This window comes from Rhinolophus sinicus, linkage group LG06, assembly GCF_036562045.2.
Source record: "Rhinolophus sinicus isolate RSC01 linkage group LG06, ASM3656204v1, whole genome shotgun sequence".
In the NCBI taxonomy this organism is placed as follows: Eukaryota; Metazoa; Chordata; class Mammalia; order Chiroptera; family Rhinolophidae; genus Rhinolophus; species Rhinolophus sinicus.
Genome location: NC_133756.1, coordinates 155868952 through 155891480, shown reverse-complemented (window position 1 = coordinate 155891480; position 22529 = coordinate 155868952). Strand labels below are relative to the sequence as shown.

Genomic DNA, 22529 nt, shown 5'->3' with positions numbered 1-22529 from the left:
TCCATACTCTGCTAACTGATCAAAGAGAATGTAGATTCTGGCCTCAAATGTGCACATAACTAGCCATGTGCTTTTGGACAAGGCTTAAGCTTGGTGGGCCTTGGTTTTTGCATGTACTAGGATATGAGAGGATAGGACTAGATGCCTCTTGAGTTCTCTTACAATTCCCAGATACAGAGATTTAACTTTACGTGTTTTATAAATGAGCACACGATTGACCTATGACTGGGCTTTGCTATTGGGTTCATGGTTCCCTGACATTTTCAAAAGTGTTTTGGTTTTATATGCCGTGTTTATGGATTAGCAGTGTGCTAATCCATACATTACACACTGTAATACTGTTTCATCAGCCATTAAAGGGTAACTGCTACCAAGATAAGTATCTCAACATTATCAAACTTATTGGTTCAACAAGCACATCAATAGTTTAACTGCTTTGCTTCTAAGCATCCATTTATCAACTGAATCCATTTCAGCCGTGCCTTCCTTTACTGCATGTAGCAGACAAATATAAACAAAATAACCATTAGGCTGAGGAATCCTCAGTCTATGTGGAACAAAAGTAATTGCAGCATAAAGGAGATTTAACTACAAAATAATTCAGTTCTGTTCAAATCAAGCCAATTGTGGTGGGAATATGCTGGTGAACAAGACAGGCCTTCTTGCCCTGGTAGAGCTTAAATAGAACCCTGATTGAAATATTTATCAAAGTGGCATTGCCAGGAATTAAGTGCTTTAAGCATCAGCTCCCTGAGGAAGCAATATAGGAACCAGAACTCAAGTAAGTTTTATGGGTAGTGATGATAACAGGGTTGGGAGTTTATCTGAAAAAAGCTTTGGGGCCATGACTAAGAATAATAAATGCAGCTTATGAATTTGCATGGACTGTTAGGTGATAAAGAAATGAAGCTTTAGATGCCTCACATCATGCAACGGGATGATAAAGACTCAGAACAGAGGAATTTATTTTCACAGAGTTCTTTTGGACATGAAATAAAGAGCTGGCACAGGGAAGATGTCTATTATGAACTTTTTAGATGTAATCAACTTCTCACCCATTAGCCAGATGAAAACGTTGAAATGGCCAGCTGTTCCATTTGTGCCAGTGGACAGGTTACTTCAAGGTTAGTGGCCAAAAGAATTGAATTTAAATGACAGAATCAATTACTTAGGGTTGAAAACTTGAACATGAGAGAAATTTTCACAAAGACTGTGCCACACATCTTCAATGATAAACCTAAGAGCAATGATAATATTTATTCTTATATTTCATAAAAGCTAAAAAAAACCTTTCATGCTTTTTACTGCACAACAATTAGCCTCACAAATTCCTATTTTGATCAAAATGTATAGTGCAAAATGTGACCAGCTAGATTATTCATTGTATTTAATTTCATTGTACTTCAAATGTTTTGCTATTTAGAAAAAAAGCAAATGTGTCCTCCAAGTGTGAACATATGTCACAGCTGATGGTATTCAAGAAAATGTGCTATTCAAGACATTCAAGAGTCTTTCAAAATAACCCCAGAGGAGCTCCAAAAATGGTGTGAAAGAACCAACACCATTAGAGTAAGTGAAAAACCTTTGAAAGTGACCATTAGAAGGGAGAATACTAGTTTGTAAGTACAAATTCTGATGTGTTTGATTTTTTTTATGTGGGTTATAACTCACCTTGGATATATGAGCTAGTTTTTCCTTGAAATCACCTATCGTGACTTGTCTTGGCAGATATCAGGCTTCAATACCACATGTCTTGCTTTATATTAAGGATATTTTTCACCAAATCCTGGCTGTTTCCATTTAGGCACAATGCTGCTCATTTGATGTTCATGTCTTAATAAGATAGAATCATTTTTAAATGTTTTCCTGAGTCAAGGTCTGTCTTATTTGGTTTTGATGACATGTAATTACAATTATTTTACTGAAATCTCTCTTCCATTTTATTTTTTTCTTCTGCCTTTTCTCTTTTACTCTTCTTATTATTCAAGGTTTAACAGAGCATCTGCAAGGCCTGAAAAGATATAGCTCTAGAGGAGCCTCACTATCGAGGCTGGAAAAGTTAAAAACTGAAAGGTAAATATCCAAGGGAAACTCACCATCATGAGAAAAAAGAGGGGAGTTACATTCACTGGATATCTGTTATGTCTCTGGCACATACGCTGAAACACTTAATCTTCATAAATTCTTTATAAAGCTCCACATTCACATTCCCAATCACATATTAGGGAACCAAAGCTCATCAATTAACATAATTCATGAAAAAAATTAAATTAATATATAAGGTGACTATGTTTCAAAACAAGATCTAATTGACTGCAAAAATATCATGCTAAGCAAAATAAGTCACACGATTTCACTCAGATGTGGGTTATAAAACTGAAAGCAACAAAGTAACAAGATACACAAACAAACAAAAACTCATAGACACAGACAACAGTTTAGTGGTTACCAGAGGGAAAGGGAAGTGGTGTTGAGGCAGAAAAGGGTAAAGGGAATCACATACGTGGTAACGGAAGGAGATTTGACTTAAGGGTGGTGGATACACAATGCAATATACTGATGATATATTATAGAATTGTACACTCGAAACCTATTAATTTTATTAACCAATGTCACCCCAATAAATTTAATTTTAAAACAATAAAGCAAAGAAAGATATTGAAAAAGTAAATTATTTTCATTTTAAAATAAAATTTTTATTTAAGATTTAAAAAAATCCATGTGATTGACACTCTACCATCCTTCCTTCTAAATACTATGTTGAAATACCAAAGGACAAAGGAAAATTTTAAATTTGGTATATGATTGTAAAATTGTGTATGTTCATTGTAAAACTTGTAAAACATAAGCCATGAATAAAAAGGTCTTATAGGGGGATGGAAGGAGAAGTGACTCTGGGTGGTGAACACACAATGTGATATATAAATGATGTATTACAGAATTGTACACTTGAAACCTATGTAATTTTACTAACCATTGTCACCCCAATAAATTTTAATTTAAAAAAAAAGGTCTACAATCCCGCTAACTTGGTAATACCCACTGTTCACATTTTGAGATATGTTCTTTTAATTTTTATGAATAGATATAATTATTTTTTAAATGAAATCATGATATAATGCTTTCTTATAATCTGCTTTTTTCCATGAGTTTTCCGGATTTTATCAAATATTTTTCTATAATATCATTTTTAAGTGATTGCAGTGTTCCAGCACATGGATAGACCACAATTAATTTAAGCATTTTCTTATTATTTCTATTTAGGTTAATACAATTTTCACCATAACATTGAAAACTGTGATGAACATTCCTGTAAACAATTTTATGGACATGGTCATGGTTAGTTTATAAGAACAAATTTCTAAAAACAATATTGCCAAATGAAAGTGTATGCATTTCTTCAAGTCTTTTATTGCATATTACCAGATTGTATTCCACACATTTTTATAGCACTTTATATTTACAGTAGCAATATTTGGGAACATATCTCTCCTTGCAACTTTAACAACACCAGGTAGTCTCTTTTTTCCATTACTGGTAGTTTGTAAACAGAAAATAGTATCCTATTTTGTTTAATTTTTTATCTATTTGAATACTAATGAAATTGAATTTTTATATATATGTTGCCTTTGCATATTTCTTTTTTGAATTGCTCATTTTTGTAATGATGGATTTATTTTTTTCCTGGATTATAAAATTTCATGTTCTATTCAGTTTGCGTATTGTATTTTTGATCCATGGACTTTAAAATTTTTATTCTGTCAAAATATCAATAGTTTTATGGACTATGCTCATTTGGTTTTAAGTCATTTGGTTATACTCCGAGATCTGAAAAAAAACTTCTAGTTTTCCTCCACTTTTTAAAAATATTTAAGTCTAAGTCCATTAGAAATAAATTTTGGTGTATACTGCATTGATTTTACTGAATTTTGCATTTTTTGTTATGTATGTTTTCAAGAATTATTCTTGGAAATTATTTTTTGCTTTTAATAATATTTGCATTAACCATTAAGTGTTAAATACATATTTTACTATTTCATTTTTCAAATCCAGTTTTTACACTACAGCTTCCCCAATCTTAAATTATGTATGCTGATTAATCACCCAGCAATCCAGAGTCTTTGTTGAGAAATTGCTTTAATTGTATTTAGAATGATATATTTCCTAAGTATTTGTAAATCTGAGAAAGTCTTTCTGTTGCTTTTGAACATTAATCACTAAAGCCTGGGTATAGAATTCTTTCACAAGAATTTGTTCTTAAAGTTCTATTGTTCCTTGAGTTTTTGTATTGAAAATAAAGTTGTGGTCAAAACCAAAAATGCCTAAGTTATAGGTATTTTTTCCTTCCCAGATGCTTATAAAACTTTCTTATTCACATGATTGTTCTGAGGCCTGTTTTAATTCTGCTGTTGCATATTTAGTTTCCTTATTGTCTTTCTTTATGTCATATAGCTCCACTTTCATTTTTACCTGACTCCCTTACAGTTCCCTTTCATTTGAACCTGTCTGAGTTCTGAAGTTTAGGTTCATCATTGGAAAAAATATTTAAATAAGAGGAAATAAAGAGTATATATTAGAGAGGATTGGAATAAAGGCTATTTTCCTAGTTTTACATGGAGTCAAAACAACTGGATGAAAAGTGAACCACTCATGAATAAATTATCAGAGAGCCATAAAATGGGATAGAATAAAAACGATGGAAAGAACAAAGTCTTATTACAAGGAACAGCAGGAATGACCTTTGCAAACGTAATGTTAAAGCATTACAGTACATATTTTAGCATTACAGGACAGATTTTAGCAGCACACATATAAATTGAAATGTAAACTAATCTCTAGTGAAAAAAGTCAAAAGAGTAGTTTACCTTTCTGAGCTATACAGACTGAGAAGCGGCCCAAAACATGCTTGTAGGTTACTGAAATTGTTCTATTTTTTAATTTTGGGAGTGGTTATACTAGTATATTTACTGTGTAAAAAAGTAGATCAAGCTGTACACTTAGGATCTGTGAAATTCTCTCCATGTATGTTATATTTCAATAAGAATTTACCAAAAAAGTGAACAACACATTCATTTATCAATTTTGAAAATATCTACAATTATACAACTCTTTAGTTGAATTAAAAAGCAAAGAATTAGCCCTTGTCAATTGGATTTAAAATACGTGTCCCAGAATTTTAAAAAAAGACATTTCACCAGAAATATCTACCTCTTTGTCACCAAAAATGTCTACAGATGAGTATCTATCCCACTTATAAAGATTTCCATGGAAAAATATACCATCCCTTCTTTTTTTTTAATTAAAATTTATTGGGGTGACAATAGTTAGTAAAGTTACACAGGTTTCAAGTGTACAAATCTGTAATACATCATCATCTATACATCACATTGTGTGTTCACCATATATTTAACCCCATTTACCCTCTTCTACCACCCCTCTCCCCACTTCCCCTCTGGTAACCACTAAACTACTGTCTGTGTCTATGAGTTTTGTTTCTTTATTTGTTTGTCCTGTTCCTTTGTTGCTTTCAGTTTTATATCCCACATATCAGTGAATTCGCATGGTTCTCGACTTTCTCTGTCTGGCTAATTTCGCTTAGCATAATAATCTCAAAGTGTCCTACCATACATAATTGGATAAAGAAGCCGTGGTATATATACACAATGGAATACTACTCTGCCATAAGAAAAGATGAAATAGTGCCATTTGCAACAATATGGATGGACATACACCATCCCTTCTATCATGCACTCATTCCAAGCACTGAGATTAGAAAGTTGATACTAATAGATCATTCTAAATCAAAAATCACAGTTATAGTCACTGTTGTACTTTGGGCAATAACGCAACTCAGCAGAGGAAGATTCGGTACTTTCTGTTCTTTTGCAGGAGACGTGTTTGCTAGGTGCCCTGTCCTCAACCAATCCAGACCCACTAAGTTTGCCTTCTGTGTGTCCACCACTGTCCCTGAATTCCAGGCCTTCCTCTCCCTCCTCTTCCTCCTCCAATACCTGGCAATAGTTGGTGGCAACACAGCGATCATCTGGGTGGTGTGCACCCACAGCTCCCTCCGCACCCCAATGTATTTCTTCCTGTCCAACTTGTCCTTCGTAGACATCACCTAACCACTGTCCTGGTACCCTTGATGCTTTCCAACATTTTTGGAGCCAGGAAGCCCATTTCACTGGCTGACTGTGGGACCCAGATGTTCTTTTTTCCCACACTTGGTGGTGCTGTTTTCTCTTGGCAATCATGGCATCCGATCACTATGTAGCCATCGGCCACCCACTGCACTACACCTCATCATGACCCGGAAGCTGTGCATCCAGATGGTGGCCTGCGCCGTGGGTCTGGCCCTCTACCGACTGTCCCTGCAGCTCACATCCTTAATTGTCACCTTGCCCTTCTGCGGGCACCTCCAGGGAAACAAACCACTTCCACTGTGATGTGCCTCCAGTCCTGTGGCTGGCCTGCGCGGACACCCGCGTGCAGCAGGCCATCCTCTGTGTCGTGAGCATCATCGTGCTGCCCATCCCCTTCATCCTTATTTCTGTCTCCAAGGTGTGCATACCTCGGCCATCCTGCACATCCGTTCTGCAGGGGACCGCCGCCAGCCTTCTCCACCTGCTCCTTCTGCGTCACCGTGGTCTTGCTGCGGGATGGCTTCTGTGCCTGGTCTACCTGCGTCCCCAGTCTAGCTCCTCGGTAGATGAGGACTGCCAGTTTGCTCTCGTTTACACTTTTGTTACCCCCTACTCAAGCCCCTGATTTACACCCTTAAGGAAGTCAAAGGTGCCCGAGGAGTGCCCTCATTGGTAAAGCTGCCTCTGACACGATTTGAGGGCTTAGACTGAGGTGGGTGTCTGTAGGTTCCCATGATAATGAATAATAAACTCTAAACGACAAGTGTAGAATTACAATCCTGACTTTCTCAAACTTCGCAGTTGAGATTTCTCTTCTGCCATATTTGCCCCATGTCCCTAGTCAACATTCATTTTCCTGAAGTGCTTTGAATAAGATTTGGAAATTTGGACAAAACTGTCAATGTAGGAGCTCTAATTTGGTAGCTCTAATTTAAAGGGTCACAGCTCACCCATGGCAATTGCTCTGTCAGGGAACCCCCACCCCATACATGCTGTGAATAAAGATTGATTCATTTAGACACCCTGCCTTCTGGGGAGGCAATAATATTAATTTGTCCTGTGAAAAATGCCTCAAGTAAAAGACTATTCATTAAAACATATGTTTTTCTCAAAGAAGTATATTCTACTATTGTTTTAGATACGAATGCATGGCAAGCCATAGCTTATTTAATGCATCAATTTCCTTTATTCCATGCATCCCAACTGATCGCCTTGGTTTTCTTTCATTCTGCCATGCCAGGGAGCCGTCAGGAATTAGCACTCACTGCGTGCCAGCCACGCTAGAATATGGAAAACTGCATCTGGTTGATGCCAGCACGGCCTGTGCAAGCTGGCTTTGCTGGTGGCTCCCACTCAGCCTTTGCTCTTCCTCCTCCTTCAAGTCTTCCGGTGCCTTCATAGGGGCTGCTGCTCGGAGATCCACCAGCAGGTGGCGCCATGGTTCCTCCTACTGCAGCAAGGTCCTGCTGCCGGATGGCTGTTACATCTTCCTGTCCCTGTGCCACAACCACAGACAAACCCTCAAGTAGAATCGACTTCCGTCTCTGGTGTTCACGGCTGACACCACGCTGCTCAACCTTCCCATTTACATCCTGAGGAACAATGAGGTGAAGAGGGTTCCAGAGACAGTCTTTAACAGGAATGACCTCGCCCAGAACAGTCAGGCAAGGGTCTGGATCCAGCCCCTAAAGCTGACCTGGCAGCGACTCCAGGAAGAGAGTAAGAGTGTCTGCCAGTAGACATTAAAATTGATCTAAGAAATTAGTGTAATCCTTCTGAATGCCTTATCGCTAAGTGTACCAAAAGCCTAGAAAACTTCTATTCTTGATTCAGTAATTCTTATTCTAAAATCATAACCTCAAAAAATTAAGTCAAACAAAACTGAAAATATAAGGCTGTTTCTTAATGTTTATAAAATGAGAAGCTATTAAAATCTAACTTCCAATTTTGGTTATCTAAACACAGCACACTTAAAATCATATGTAAATTAATATTTAATAATAAGGTGCAATGTTTGTCATTATAAGTAAATAATAAAAACAAGGTACAAACCTGTATTTATAATGGGAGCCCAATTTTGTAAAAATAGACATGCATAACGAATAGAAAAACACCAAAAAGTTAACAGTTATTATCTGTGATTTGTAGAATTATGGATATTTTTCTTATTATTAATTTACGCATTTTTAAATCATGCTTTTATAAAGAAGACTGTGTTCCTCTTCTAATCAGAAAAATGATCATTTCTAAAAAGAATCTGAAGCTTATATAGATTTATTTGGCACATAAACCCCCCCATCAGCACCGCATGATCTTTCTCCACTTGTCATATTTTTCCTAGATTAGCACTTTTTGTTTTAGTTATTTCTTTTTCTCTTCAAAACTACTTTTGATGCTTTTAATTTTTGAAGCTGATTTCACATGGAGATAAGGAGAATGAACTACAAAGTGATACTTATTCTGGGAACAGTCATGGATTTAACAATATATTAGAAATGTCTTTGTTTCCAACTAAATGTTGGGAAAGAGGAACAACACTCTCTGGTTGGCAGTTTGCTTATTAACATATCCAAGCCAAATCACATCCGAACATAACGAATCAATTAAATGTAAACATTGCGCTAGGCATTGTCTGGAATGCCAACAAAAAGAAAGTTTGCAACTGCATTTCCATGTCTCCTTTCATTTGTGTTTAATGTCATAAATTATATAGAAGATTAAGTTGGAACTCAGAAAGAAGAAAGTGAAATGTTACTCTGTTGGGAAGAAGGCCCTGAAGTGTTGATAAATCCTTTCAACTGAATTATTGGGCTCCCCTGGTTACCTTCCTGGACCTATTTTAGCTGAATAGAATGAGTTCCTCCTTCTTAATAAAAAAATTATTTCCTTAATATAAGAATCTTTCCATGAAATTATTAGATTCTGGGATTAAAACATTGAGTGGAGTAAAGCATGGGTCAAGTGATGGGCCTGAAATGTCAATCAATGATTTTTCTCTTGAGAGGATGATGACCCCTGCCCCCCATAACAAGGCAGCCTCCAGGTAGGATTAGTGAAAGTCTGAACTTACAAAACTATTTTAGGTTTCCTCCACTTTTCCTCTTTTGCATCTTCACCATTTCTTTAAAAATTCTACTCCTTCTTTCAAAACACTGCTTATACCCTTCATGCAGCCTTTTGGTTTTATGAGTCTGTCCTTGGTATCAACTGACTCACAAAGAAGTCCTTGCCCAGGAAGTATCCTCTCCATCCATTGACATTCTCTATCTATGCCTGTCTTGTTGGAATTTTATGAATACATTTTATCATGTAGTGTCATTAATTGCGTATATGTCTCCACTACAAATCAATCAACACCTTGAGTCCAAACGACATGGCAAAAATATCACTGGTATGTTGTCACAGTGGATTTGGCCAACTCTTGTCTTATGGTTTAACTTGTGGATGAAAGAAAAGGTCAGTCGCAGTGGCGGGAGTAGTGTTTCTACATGAGAATTCCTTGCCAGCATTTCTCAAAAAAAATTTTATTCATTTTTAAATCCAAATTCTGAGGAAAAGTAATTGAGAAATCAGGAAAGTTGGGAAAAGTATTATAATTCTCCTACAAGAATTATATCATAATAATCATTGCAGAGAGGAGACAGGTTCCAAGGAATCATGTCAAGGGGAAAGGAAGAGCAGAAAACATGACAGGCAGAGTCAAAGATTAAATCTTCTTTTCTGGAACCAGGACAAGAAGCATTGGAAGAGAAGCAGTCACCATCTAATCAGTCAGTCTTGCTGGGAGATCTTTCCATGTGTGTATTCATCATTCTGTCTGCTGCCAACAGTGAGTCATTCTTGCAAACAAAGTTAATATTCATTAACTTTATATGCCTAGGATACTTTATACAAATCCTAGGAATGATGGTCCAAGAAATAACAAATTTTGGAAGCAAGTAAGTCCTCAAATTGGTAAATTTGACGTGTGATTCTGTGTAGGGCTATTAATCTTATTGGGAAATATGAATGCCTACTTATTAAAATTCCACCCAATGATATTTACAGGCTTTTTCCAGTGTTTAGTTATTCACTATATAGTCTATAGTACTTGGTATACACTAATCCACCTAGGATTATAGCTATTAAACAAATTTAGATATCTATAATAATGAGTAAAGAGTATAACGAATGTTGAAAATATTTTAAGAATGACTTACACTTTTATGCATTCCTGAAAATTCCCAGGAATTCCAATTTCTCATTCTCACATGTTGAAGACCATGTATGTTTGTGCATGTCTGTGTTGTCTAATTACAACCAGGAAGTATAGATGGAGAGATGCTAGATAAGGAAATGATTGAATGGGAGAGATTATACAACAACACATCCTGGGCAGACAATTTGTTGTATGGATATTGTATTGGTCAAAATAATGTGCAGTACCACATTATCAAAAATCTAAGTGAAATACACATAAGTCAGACAGAAAAAGTCAAAAACCATATGATTTCACTCACATGTGGCATATAAAACTGAAAGCAACAAATGAACAAGACAAAGAAACAAAAACTCATAGACAGACAACAGCTTAGTGGTTACCAGAGGGTAAGGGGGGGGGGTGGAAAAGGGAGAGGGGGTCAAATATATGGTGATAGGAGAACTGACTCTGGATGGTGAGCATACAATGCAATATACAGATGATGTATTATAGAATTGTACACTTGAAACCTACATAATTTAACTAATCAATATCACCCCTGTAAATTTAATAATAAATAAATAAATAAAATCTCAGTAGGTATTTTCATAATGATAACCACATTCCTCTCTCTCTCTCTCTCTCTCTCTCTCTCTCTCTCTCTCTCTCTCTCTCTTTCTGTTTCTCTCTCTCTGTCCTTCAGTAGTGACTTTAAAAAACATTGCAAAGTTATAGATTCTAGTGAAAATTGGCAGAAGCTGGAAATATGGTGATTATGCTGGGTCCTGTATTTGCCCACTAGTTCCAATTTGAGAATTGTCCTAGTTGCTTCTTATTGGTTTCAATCCAGCCCTCATGAGAAGGAAAAATTATGGTGTTCACAGCACTGAGAAAGAGGCTACTCAACAGAGATGGGGCAGAATGTTGTATCACCATCCCCAGAGACCACAGACCACACAAATGGGTGATTTTCATGAAACTATTTGAGAAAGACCCCTTCATGCCATAATACAACAATTGCTTCAATAAATATTTGCTACACATTCATTTCTTATTTTTAAACAAATATTTAAACGGAATCTACTATTTGCCAAAGTCTCTGACTCCATGGATCTAATGTTCAAGAGGAGAAAAGAGACAATAAATAGAAAAATTGGGGAGCAGGGTTTAGGATAAGAAGCAGAAAGCTGACAGAGTGACTTGGGGATGAAGAAGAGACCATTTTATGTGTCAGGCACTGGGTTATATGCTTGAATTCATAGGAAAACAAAAACACAAGATGCTTGCTGTCAAGGAGTTTAAAGACTACTGGGAAAATAAGCACGTAATTATAAATCAATTATTTTTCTAGAGTAGAGGACAATAATATATGCAAGACCATGGTAGTCTTCCTCAATATAAGTTTTGGTAGTTCTCCTGTTGTTCCCCAAGAAAGGTTTATTTATTTTTTATTTTTTTTATGATCGAGGAGTTCTTAGGAGCCCTAGTTCCAAAATGTCTAAACTGACAACTCCCTCCCATACACACATATGAGGTCACAAGCCTCCAATAAGTCCCTGTGGTTTTGCCTAAGTGCCTCCTGCTGGCTATTCTATCCTGGGTCCTATTTTGGAGAAATCGTCACATCTGGTCTCTTCTGTCTTGGCTACTGTGGATTAACCTCCTATTATACTGTCCGTGAGGATGAATCTTCACTCCAGGGCTTATCATACGTAGGAGCATCCTTGGCTCCACTCTGTCTCCCAGCTTCTGCTTCCAGAATCCCAGCAAAGACATTAAAAGCCTTCCAGGATCAGGCCTCAAGCTACAACTTCACAACTTTATGTCTTACTTCTTTGTGTAAACCTCAGTCTTAGCAACAATCTCATTACTGAACCAGAATGTACCAGGCATGGTCCCACCATCTGGCCTTTGCTCATACTGTCCACCTACGTCAACATTCCTCTCCGTGTCTCCACACCTATACACACCCCACCCACTTTTTTAAATGGCTCTAGTTCACTTCCTCCATAAAATATTTACTTACTATCCCCGTCCACAGGCAGCTCTCTGCCCCGCAAATTCCTGCAGCATTTTCCTTTCCATGCTTGATATCTGAGGGCAACCATTTAATTTACCTGCCATTGGCAACTACAAGCTCTTGCTTCTTGTTCACATGTTATATCTTCAGGTCAACTGTGAACATCTGGAGGATAGAACCTGAGTGTTAGGCATCATGACTTCTTCATAATATTTAGGCCAGAACAGGATATTGAGTAAAGCATAAGTAATCTTTTATTAAAATCTTTGAACGTATAAAATGCAGTCAGAGGCTCAGGAGATTTTTCCAAGTCTTCCTCTTTAGATAGGACTAACATTCAGATTCTATCTCCAGAATTTCACAGCATGGTAGGGAAAATGGGCTTCCTATTCCCGAAACTTTGAACCAGGGTAATTCTGAACTCTGGAGGAAAGATTGCAATGAGCAGTGAACACAACCACAACCCAAACAGTCAGGACAACTAAGAATTTGGACCCCTCAGGGAAAAGGTTCTGTGTCCTACATTAAACAACCAGATCAGCCAAAGTGTGAGCTAAGAGGGAGGAATCTGGTGAGTGATAGAGGAGGGAGATAAAGAATATCAGTCAGAGCCTCAGTGCCAGTTACAGACATGAGGACTGCGACTTGTTTAGCTAATACTTTTGCTGTGGTTTTTCAAGAGATCAAGACTGACCACCCCCTTAAAGGGGTCTCGACATAGATGATATTTCCCCAAAGTGGGCAAAATTTAGTACTTGGAGGATAAAAAACAATTAGATATTTGAATGGCTTATGACTCTCCAAAGCTCAAGCTTGTGTGACAAAATCTTATTCCATAGTATTTATTTTCATGACAGGTGGAAAAGACTGAGGATAAAAGATCTATAAAGGCTCCTTAAGGGCTTTTCTGGTCAATGACAAATAAAAGGTTGAAAAAAACTGCTCTAGACTGACTGGGCATGTGCTTCCCTTCTCAGAGTATTTTCATTCTCTTGGGGAAATGGAGGCACTGGATTGTACTATAGAATATCGGGATAATGAGAGGGCATGAGTAGATGTATCAAAAGAGGGGGATTGCACTGGACACAAACCTTATATTACCTCCTTCCTTCTAATGACACTACTCACCTCCCAACCTCTGCTACCTCTTTCTAAGGTCTCTCAGCTAGCACACGTTCACATTGAACCTACATGCCAAACCTGACCACACAGTTTCCCTTCTCTTCCAGACTCAGGTTAACAGCCATATTGCGGAACATGGTTCCTGACTTTCCGTGTCCACCTCAGGGCCAGAAGATACAACCCGGAAGTTCGTAAGAGTCAAATCCCCATGGGGTGAACCTTGGCTGATGGGAAGCAAGAAATGAGAAAGAATAGGGCATATAAGTATCCCTTCTTTTCTCCACACCCTGAACTGCTCCCAGCTATGATTTCTCCTTGCAGAGGTGTCCCACATGCTGAGCAAACAGCTGATACGTGATCTCTGGCTCTTCCATGATTGTGAATAACCATCCTTGCCGTAATACATTTCATTGCATCGATTTGTATCTAGTCTAGCTTTAGTTCCCTCTATTGTCCTCCTTACCTCCCTGGGGTTTTATCTTCCAAATAAAATGTCAAGATATAAATTCTTCCTTCAGAGTCTGCTTTCTAGAAGGCCTATGCTAAGACAGCAGTTGTCTTAGTCCCTTCAATCAGCTGTAACAAAATACCCTAAACTGGGTGGCTTGTACCCAACAGAAATTTATTTCTCATAGTTTTAGAAGCTGAAAGTCTGAGATGAAGTCACCAGCAGGTGTGGTGTCTGGTGAGAGGCCACTTCCTGGTTCATAGACAGCCATCTTCTGGCTGTATCCTCACGTGGTGGAAGGGGAGAGACAGCGCTCTCAAGCCTCTTTTATAAGGACACTAATCCCATTCCTGAGGGCTGTTCTCAAGATTAATCACTTCCCAAAGACCCTACCTCCTAATACCATCACCTGGGCATTAAGTTTCAACATATGAACTTTGGGGCAGTGGGGGGACACAAATATTCAGACCATAATACCGTGTTTCCCCAAAAAATAAGACCTAGCCAGAAAATCAGCTCTAATGTGTCTTTTGGAGCAAAAAAATAATATAAGACCCACTATTATATTATATTATATTATATTATATTATATTATATTATATTATATTATATTATAGACCCAGTCTTATATTATAGTACAATAAGACTGGGTCTTATATTAATTTTTGCTCCAAAAGACGCATGAGAGCTGATTGTCTGGCTAGGTCTTATTTTTGGGGAAACATGCTAGTAGCAGAAGGAGTTTATAAATATGCCTCATGGACAAGTTGCAGAAACAAGGATTCTGCTTCAACACACATGTCCTTCCTAGCTGTGACTAGATAGATAGGTAGACAGACAGATAGATATAGATCAACTTGCTTTTCTATCACCCGTTATTTTAAATATAAGTCATGAATAATTGTACAGTTAGTCCATAAGTTAAGTTGTTTCCTCTTGAGGAGGGGGTGAGTGTTCTTGATTTGAGCGAGAAATAGCTACACTTTATTATAAGGCACATGTATACACTAGAAGAAGGGATCTACTAATTTGGGCTGTGTCTGGCTGTACAGCCTCCCTTGCTCCTGTCCATTTCAGGGTCTGTTTTACCAGCCTTCCCAATGTATCCGTGAACCACTCAATACCATTTCAATACATTTCATTTCAATATTTAAAAGCCAGAGTTTATTTCTTTGGTTTGCAACTAAGAGCCCTAAGTGCTGAATCACTGGGTCCCCAGATTCCCTTCCTACACTGGCATTCATTCAAGTGGTACAGAGGCCATAGACTATCCCCTTCCATTAGAGATGGCATCTTTTTGGGGTCATAACCTGTATGACTAGAATTTGTCAATTCTTGAAGCTTAGTGAATTTCCTCCCTCATCTCTTTATGATCCTTTCATAAGAGAGCTACTCTATGACCTCTCAGAACTATAGCCTCCTATACCCTAGGCTGTAGCTCTTGGTTGGAGTCTCAACAAGGTGGCTTGAATCCAGTGACTTCCTGCAGGATTTACTTGGCCTCTAGGAAACTCACATATTCATGCTATGTCACGGGTGAGGAAGCAGGGTTACCTTACCATGCTTTCCCCTTACCCTGGCCACAGTGCGCTGATCCCCTGAGCCTTCTTATTTAGAAGTGAGAGGCAAACACGTGTCTTTATGTTCATATGTGTCCTCTAATTTTTCTCCATTCACCTAACATCTAGCCGTGAGTAAAGTTCTGGTCTCCCCTTCTTATACACATTCTCCAAGAACCATTCTTTTGGAGTCCCCTGCTGACTTGAGTGGGAAGGAGGAGCATCCCGACAACGGTGTCTTCCCATAAGCATTCCTAACCCTCCGTTGTTTCTACTTGCCAAACTCTTCACTTTAATGATTCTTCACATTTCTGTCTTCTTAGATTTAAAGGATGAGGGTGAATGGTGGGAAAGGTCTTGGGACCAGATTGTTCATTGTAAAGTAATCCTTTCAGGGATATGTAGCATCTTTAGAATATGAAGTACACCTCACATGTTACCCTTAATTGGGGGCATTTAACTACATTTGGAGCCAATTGTAAAAATCACATTCAGAATTAGAGTTTAATACATGTTCGTTGAGAAGTATCTGTCATGTCTCTGTCTTTTCCTTCTAAGACATTTCCTGAAGCTCTGCACTGCTGATGTAGCTCCTTATTAAGTGATTTTTCTCCACCCTTCATTTCCCTTCAGCCTAGGGGGAATGCCCACCTCCTTGCAATGGCTGCAGCTGAGAGGTACCATATTGGGGTTCCTTGTGGGGGTGTGGAGACTTTGTGTTCCTTTCTTCAGATCAGCAGAAATATGTGTCAAGGAAACCAAAGCACCGTCTCTGAATTCCTCTTCCTGGGACTCTCCGGCCAGGCTGAGCAGCAGAAGCTCCTCGCTGTGCTTTTCCTGGGTATGTACCTGGTCACTGTGGTTGGGAATGGGCTCATCACTCTGTCCATTGGCTTCGATTCTTACTTTCACACCCCAGTGTACCTCTTCCTTGCCAGTCTATCCTTTGCTGATATTTCATCCATTTCCACCCCAATCCCCAAAACGCTGATGAATATTCAGACCAACAGTCAATCCATCTCTCCTATACAAGTTGTATCACACAGATACACTTTTCTGTTGTGTTTGTCATCATTGACAGTTTCCTCTTGGGAGTCATTGCCTATGTCCATTTTGTGGCCGTCTGCCATCCTCTGAACTATACCACCATCATGCAACCTAGGCTCTGCATTTTGCTCACAGTCACACCGTGGGTCCTCAGTAATATTGCCCTGACACACACTCTTCTGCTCCTTCAATTGTGCTTCTGTGACAACAGCACTCTTTTGCACTTTTTCTGTGACTTGGACCCTCTTCTCAAACTGTCCTGCTCAGACACAATGATCAATGAGCTTATGGTATTTATCATGGGCTCAGTAGTCATCACCTTCCCCTTTGCCCTCATCCTCTTCTACGTCTGCACTGTCAGGGCTGTTCTGAGAATCTCATCCACAGAGGGGAAGTGGAAAACCTTTTCCACCTGTGCCTCTCACCTGACAGTTGTATTGCTCTTCTACGGGACCCTTGTGGGGGTTTATTTCTTCCCATTACCCATTCACCCTGACAACAGATATAAGATTGGTGCGATACTATTCACTGTGATCACACCCATGGTGAACCTCTTCTATAGCCTGAGGAACAGGGACATGCAAGGTGCCCTGAGGAAGTTCATCCACAGGAAAAGCTTCCTCCCTCTGATGCCCTGGACATCTGAACTCCGTTTATCCCCATAACCAGAGTGCTGAGTGGGTGTGGACCACCTCATTCAAGGAAATGTCAGCCCTGAGTTCCTTAAGCATTGTGCCTTGCCTATCACATAGCCCCTCCATGGATATGTGACAAGCACACATTTTCTGGTGCATCTGCATTTCAGCAAAGTCAGGTGACTCATCAATTACAGATTCCTCCAAAACCAATTGTAACAAACAGATGCAAATGCCCTAGTCAAGTCAAAGCCATTTCAACAGGACTTGAATATATATTGGATCCAGTCTACACCTACACAATTCTTGAATTAGATGCAAGGGGGATTTGATTGAAAGTCAAACCTCCAACTATCCTGAACCTGAGAGAAGACTACAAACTAGCTTTTATTGCTTTCCTTCCAACCGCCATGCTAGATCTACTAACCCGGACTCTAGTGAAGGAATCAGGCACTTGTATTCTGAAAACATCCCTCAGTGGCCCTGATGTGCTAAAGAATCTCTGAATCACATGATTCAGAGCTGAGTTCCACTCCAGCTCTGGGATTTTGTGAAGCTAGATGCCTACTGGTTGATGGAGGTGTCTTTCAGAATCCATCTCAAAAACATTCTATAGCTACCCAGAAGAGTGTGTTCTTTTTCCCTATCTAAATCCTCTTTTTAAATATTTCCAGCTCTGGAGCAAATTATTCCTAGGTATTAAATCTAATTCCTCTAACAATTGCTCTGTAGTGTAGAGAAAAGACTTGGTTTTAAATCTTGGCTTTTCAGCAAGTTGTGATTCCACTGTGAGATCTAAGGGAAATCATCTAAGCATTGACACTTATCTTTTTCATCTATAAAATAAGATTAATAATCCTCTCATCATAAAACTGGTTGTGGCTAAATGGACATGTATATCAGACAATTACCATAGTGCCTAGTATATCATAGACACTAAAAAAAAAAGTGTTGCTTTTTTTGTAACTGTCCCTTGGTCTCCAACTGTAATCTACCAGCCCTACCAAACTAGGTTTATTTGTCCCCAGTCTAAGTTTACTTCTATTTTTCTCTATACTTATAAAAATCCAACTTTTTTAAGAGAAAATATATAATCAGCCATTTGCCTTTCTCTATGGCATCTCTTAAACTTTTATGTTTCATTTGAGTTTTCATTACGAATATAAAGTCACCTGCTTTTACATGGGTTACCAGCTAGCCTCTTCACTGTCCTGCCTTCCTCGAGTACCTCAAAATCCAACTTATTGCACCCACAGCTTCCACATGAAACATCACAGAGCTCTGCGTTTATGATTTCATGTGGAGTAGTAGAGAGGCCTAGATTTGTAATCAAGAGACTCAGAGTCTGGCTCAGCTCTGCAGCTAACAACTCACTGTGTGACAAAGCCGTGTTATTAACTTCAGTTGCTTTTTCTGTAATATAACAATTAGGCTAATCTGAACAAAGAAGTTTTTATAACAGCACGTATCATGAAAACACATGTATGCAAAACAGAGTGTGCAGAAACAGATGCCTAGGAGGAGAGCTGACAGTATCTTACCAGTGGGTGTGACAGATTTTCTGCCAAAAAATGGCCAAAACAGTATTTTCCAATCCACATGCTCTTGATGAACTTGGCCATGGTCCCATCACAAGATGAAGTCTATGTCCCTCCCCTTGAACCTGGGGGACGTTGGGAACTCCTTTGAGGAATAGAGTACCCCCAGAAACAGTGCTGTAGGAGTTCTAGGAACTAAGAGAAAAGTCAAAACAGCTTCCACCTGGCATTCTCTCTTTCTCTCAGAGCATGCACCTCTGGAGCCCTGAGTTACCATGTAAAAGGTCGCACTACTTTGAAGCTGCCATGCTGCAAAGGCCAGTGGAGAGACCACATAGAGTTAGAGAGAGATGCCCAAGGAACCCCAGTTGTTCCAGCCTACAAGTCTTTGAGTCTTACCAGTCAGTCATCCAACATATGAGTGAATGAAACTTCAGCTGATCCCAGTCTCAACTCTGACTACAAGCACATGAGATCCCAGGTGAAAATTGCCTGGCTGAGTCCAGTCAACTTCTAGAACTGTGAGAGATAACAATAACATGATTGTTATTGTTTTAAATCCCTATATTTTGGGGTGGTTTGTAAATGAAATGGCGGTTTTGTTTCATAGGGAAAAGTGATTTATATTATATCCTGTTATTGCTTTAACATTTTACAGTGGCTGGTATTTTAGGAAGGAAAAAAAAAAATATTGGGTTTTTTTGTAAGGAAAATAAACTGTCTTGCCTACTAAACCAGAATGGTGCCAGAATCTTCTCAGTTACATAAACATCAATTGGGCAGATCTGCAATTTTCTCTTTATTCTGTTTTCATCTAGCCCATATTTGACATAACAAGAACCATCAGAGTTGGACTCAAGTTATATGGTTTAAATTGGTTGCCATCCCTGTGGGCCTGTCCTGGTCTGCTATTACCCTCAGCGTGTAGATTCCACAGGAGGCTATATCCATTCTAAGGTATAGCTCCATCTGTAGTAAGTAATGGGGAAGCCGATTTGGCTGGGAATAGACTTGTATGCCAGTGGGGAGTTTGCCTGACAAAGTGAATTAGGATTAAGTTTGGGACACAAAAGACAATTGATTAAGAAAATACAGAATCACAAACTTTTTATGAAGACCTTGACAAGTTTTCACAAAGAAGAGGCATAAATCTGTACCTAGATGCTTTCATTTCCTTGAATCCTTCTCTTACTTGTCATTTTTAACAAACATCTATTTTAAACTTTCACCTTACCAGGCACTGAGTCTGGCCCTGGGACTAAAAGGATGAATAATTCACAGTCCATGCCCTCAATGTACTCATAAACTAAAGACAGAAACTGGCATAAAAAGAATTTAAGTGATTTTTAAGGTTGGATAAGCAAAGACAATATTTAGTCAATAATTAATGTCATTAGATTTAGAAAGCATAAAGATTTTGTGCAAATCACGGTCAACTGAGTTTTCTGTTACTGTTGTTCTTTTGTGTTAACCATACCTGAGAAAAGCCAACTGTGTTTTATGAGTAAATCAACAGAAACCCCTGCCATCTAATTATAGGTAATACAAATGCAAGAGAAATGCCTAGAAAAATAAAGAAACAAAACAAAACAAAAATCCATACATCGAGTAAGAATGACTTGTAAAACCTAATGTATAAACTGTTAGTAAGATATTAATTCATTTATTCACTAAACAAATATGTTTGAGTACCTAGTGAGAGTCAAAAGGAAATAAACAACCCCATTGCTTTCTTGGCTCTTACATCACAGTGCACGAAACAGACAATGAACACATGATATAAATGATGCCCATAGTACAAGGTCACGAGAAGGCCTATGATTAAAAAGTAAAGCAGGATCGGAGGATAGATGATGACACAGGGCGGAATAGCTACTTTATGTCGAGAGGTTTGAGTTTGGGCAAACCTTTCTTAGGTATCTGACTGAAAACTGAATAAAATAAGGGAGTGAGCCATGAGAAAATCTGGGGAAACACATTCCAAGAAAAGGGAAGAGCAGGTATAAAGATCCTGGTGCAAGAACAGGTTGGTATATTTAAGGAAGAGTGAGTGGATTCAACCAGAGTGAAGGAGAGTAGGGTAGTTAGGGCCCCAAACTGGCTGAACCTTGTAGGCTATGATAAAGACTTCGAATTTTTTAAAAACACTTTAAATATTTAAATCCATGGGCCTGGATGAAATTACCTAAGGAGTGTCTACACAGGGAGAAAAAGACATATGACTAAGCCCCAGGTAATTCTAACATTTAGAAATAAGGACCCAGCAAACAAGTCTGAGGAGCAACAGCAAGGGAGGTAGGAAACCAGAATAAATAGTGTCAAGAAGATGGAGGAAGACAGTGAAAATTCTTCCAAGAAAATGGGGGTATCAACTGTTTCAAATACCACAGGATCTAAACTATCACCCTTGAAATCATACCTTCTGAGAGCTGTCACCTCTAGTGAGCTCTCGGCCAGTCGTGCATCTTCAGGGTTGAATTCTAATTGAAATTGCCTAATTCAGGACATATTTCTTAGAAGATTAAAACATCCCAAATCTTTGCCTCCATCTTCCTTCTTCTTTGCCTCCATCTTCCTTTCACTGCCTCTCTCTCTCCTCCTTTTAATAGAGGAATTTAGAGGACTAGACGGCTCAGAACTACAAACCCCTTTTAAAACTGGCATATGGCTTTAGGCAATACCATCTGTGACCTTCTTAACCAACCAAGAATTCTCAGAAACATCTTCTGCTTTCTTTGAAAATAAAGAGTGCTACACTGTGACCAAGTGTAGCTTATTCTAGAAATACAAAAACGGTTTAATGTTCCAAAAACAACCAATGTAATTCACCATATTACTGAAGAAAGAATAAATCTCTATGGTCATCCTAGTGGATGCACAAACATCTGACATCTAAAATCCATTTCTGATTTAAAAAAAAAAAAAAACTCTCAACAAACTAGAAATCCCTTAACCTGATAAAAGGTATCTATGAAAAAATCTGCCTAATGAATGGCAAAAGACTGAGACGGTTCCCCTAAAATTAAGAACAGGACAGAAATTTACACTCTCTTCACTTATCTTCACAATCATATTGGAGGTTCTAGCCAGTGCAATAAGGAAAGAAAAATAATAATAAAGTCACTCAGATTAGAAAGGAAGAAAATTGTTTTCATTCTTAGATAACACAATTGTCTATGCAAAAAATTCAATGGAATCTACAAAAAGTTACTAGAACTAATAAGTGAGGTTAGCAGATTAATATAGAAAAGTAATTGCATTACTATACACATGCAAGGAAAAATTGGAAATGAAAATTTTAAAATTGATACCCTTACAATGGCATCAAAAATAAGGGACTACTTAGGGAATTCAAATCTGACAAAAGATTTGAAAAGTCTATACACTTAAAAGTACAAAACAGTAATGAGAGATATTAAAGGAGACTTGAATAAAAGGAGAGATACACCATGTTCAAGGGTCAGAAAAGTCAATACGTCAGTTCTCCCCAAATTGATCAATGAAATTCAATGCAATCCTAATCAAAATTACAATAAACATTTTTGTAGCAATTGACATTGATTTTAAAAATCATATGGAAATTGAAAGGGCCTACATACAGTAATTAAAATACTATGAAAACAGATGAAGTTGAAGTATAGTACTTCCTGATTTCTAGATTTATTAGTATTCAAGACAGCATGGTATCGGCATAAAAAAAGACAAATAGATAATTGGAACAGAACTGAGTCCAGAAACAGGCCCACACATATGTGGACAATTGATTTTCAACAAAGGTGCAAAGGCAACTCTGTGGAAAACAAGATAGTCTTTTCAATAAATGGTGGTGGAACAATT

At 38.1% G+C, this 22529-nt stretch overlaps 2 protein-coding genes across 2 annotated transcripts; both read left to right on the top strand.

The window, feature by feature from the left end:
- The first annotated feature begins 1015 nt into the window (after positions 1 to 1015).
- Positions 1016 to 6841, top strand: OR10Q1 (olfactory receptor family 10 subfamily Q member 1). The gene is given in 11 exon segments (XM_074337090.1): positions 1016 to 1124; positions 5890 to 6117; positions 6120 to 6230; positions 6233 to 6298; positions 6301 to 6422; positions 6424 to 6565; positions 6568 to 6609; positions 6612 to 6668; positions 6671 to 6751; positions 6754 to 6795; positions 6798 to 6841. Coding segments are annotated over 11 exon segments (1044 nt in total).
- A 9375-nt stretch (positions 6842 to 16216) lies between these two features.
- Positions 16217 to 17184, top strand: LOC109439119 (olfactory receptor 1S1). The gene is given in 2 exon segments (XM_019719336.2): positions 16217 to 16486; positions 16489 to 17184. Coding segments are annotated over 2 exon segments (966 nt in total).
- Positions 17185 to 22529: the final 5345 nt, after the last annotated feature.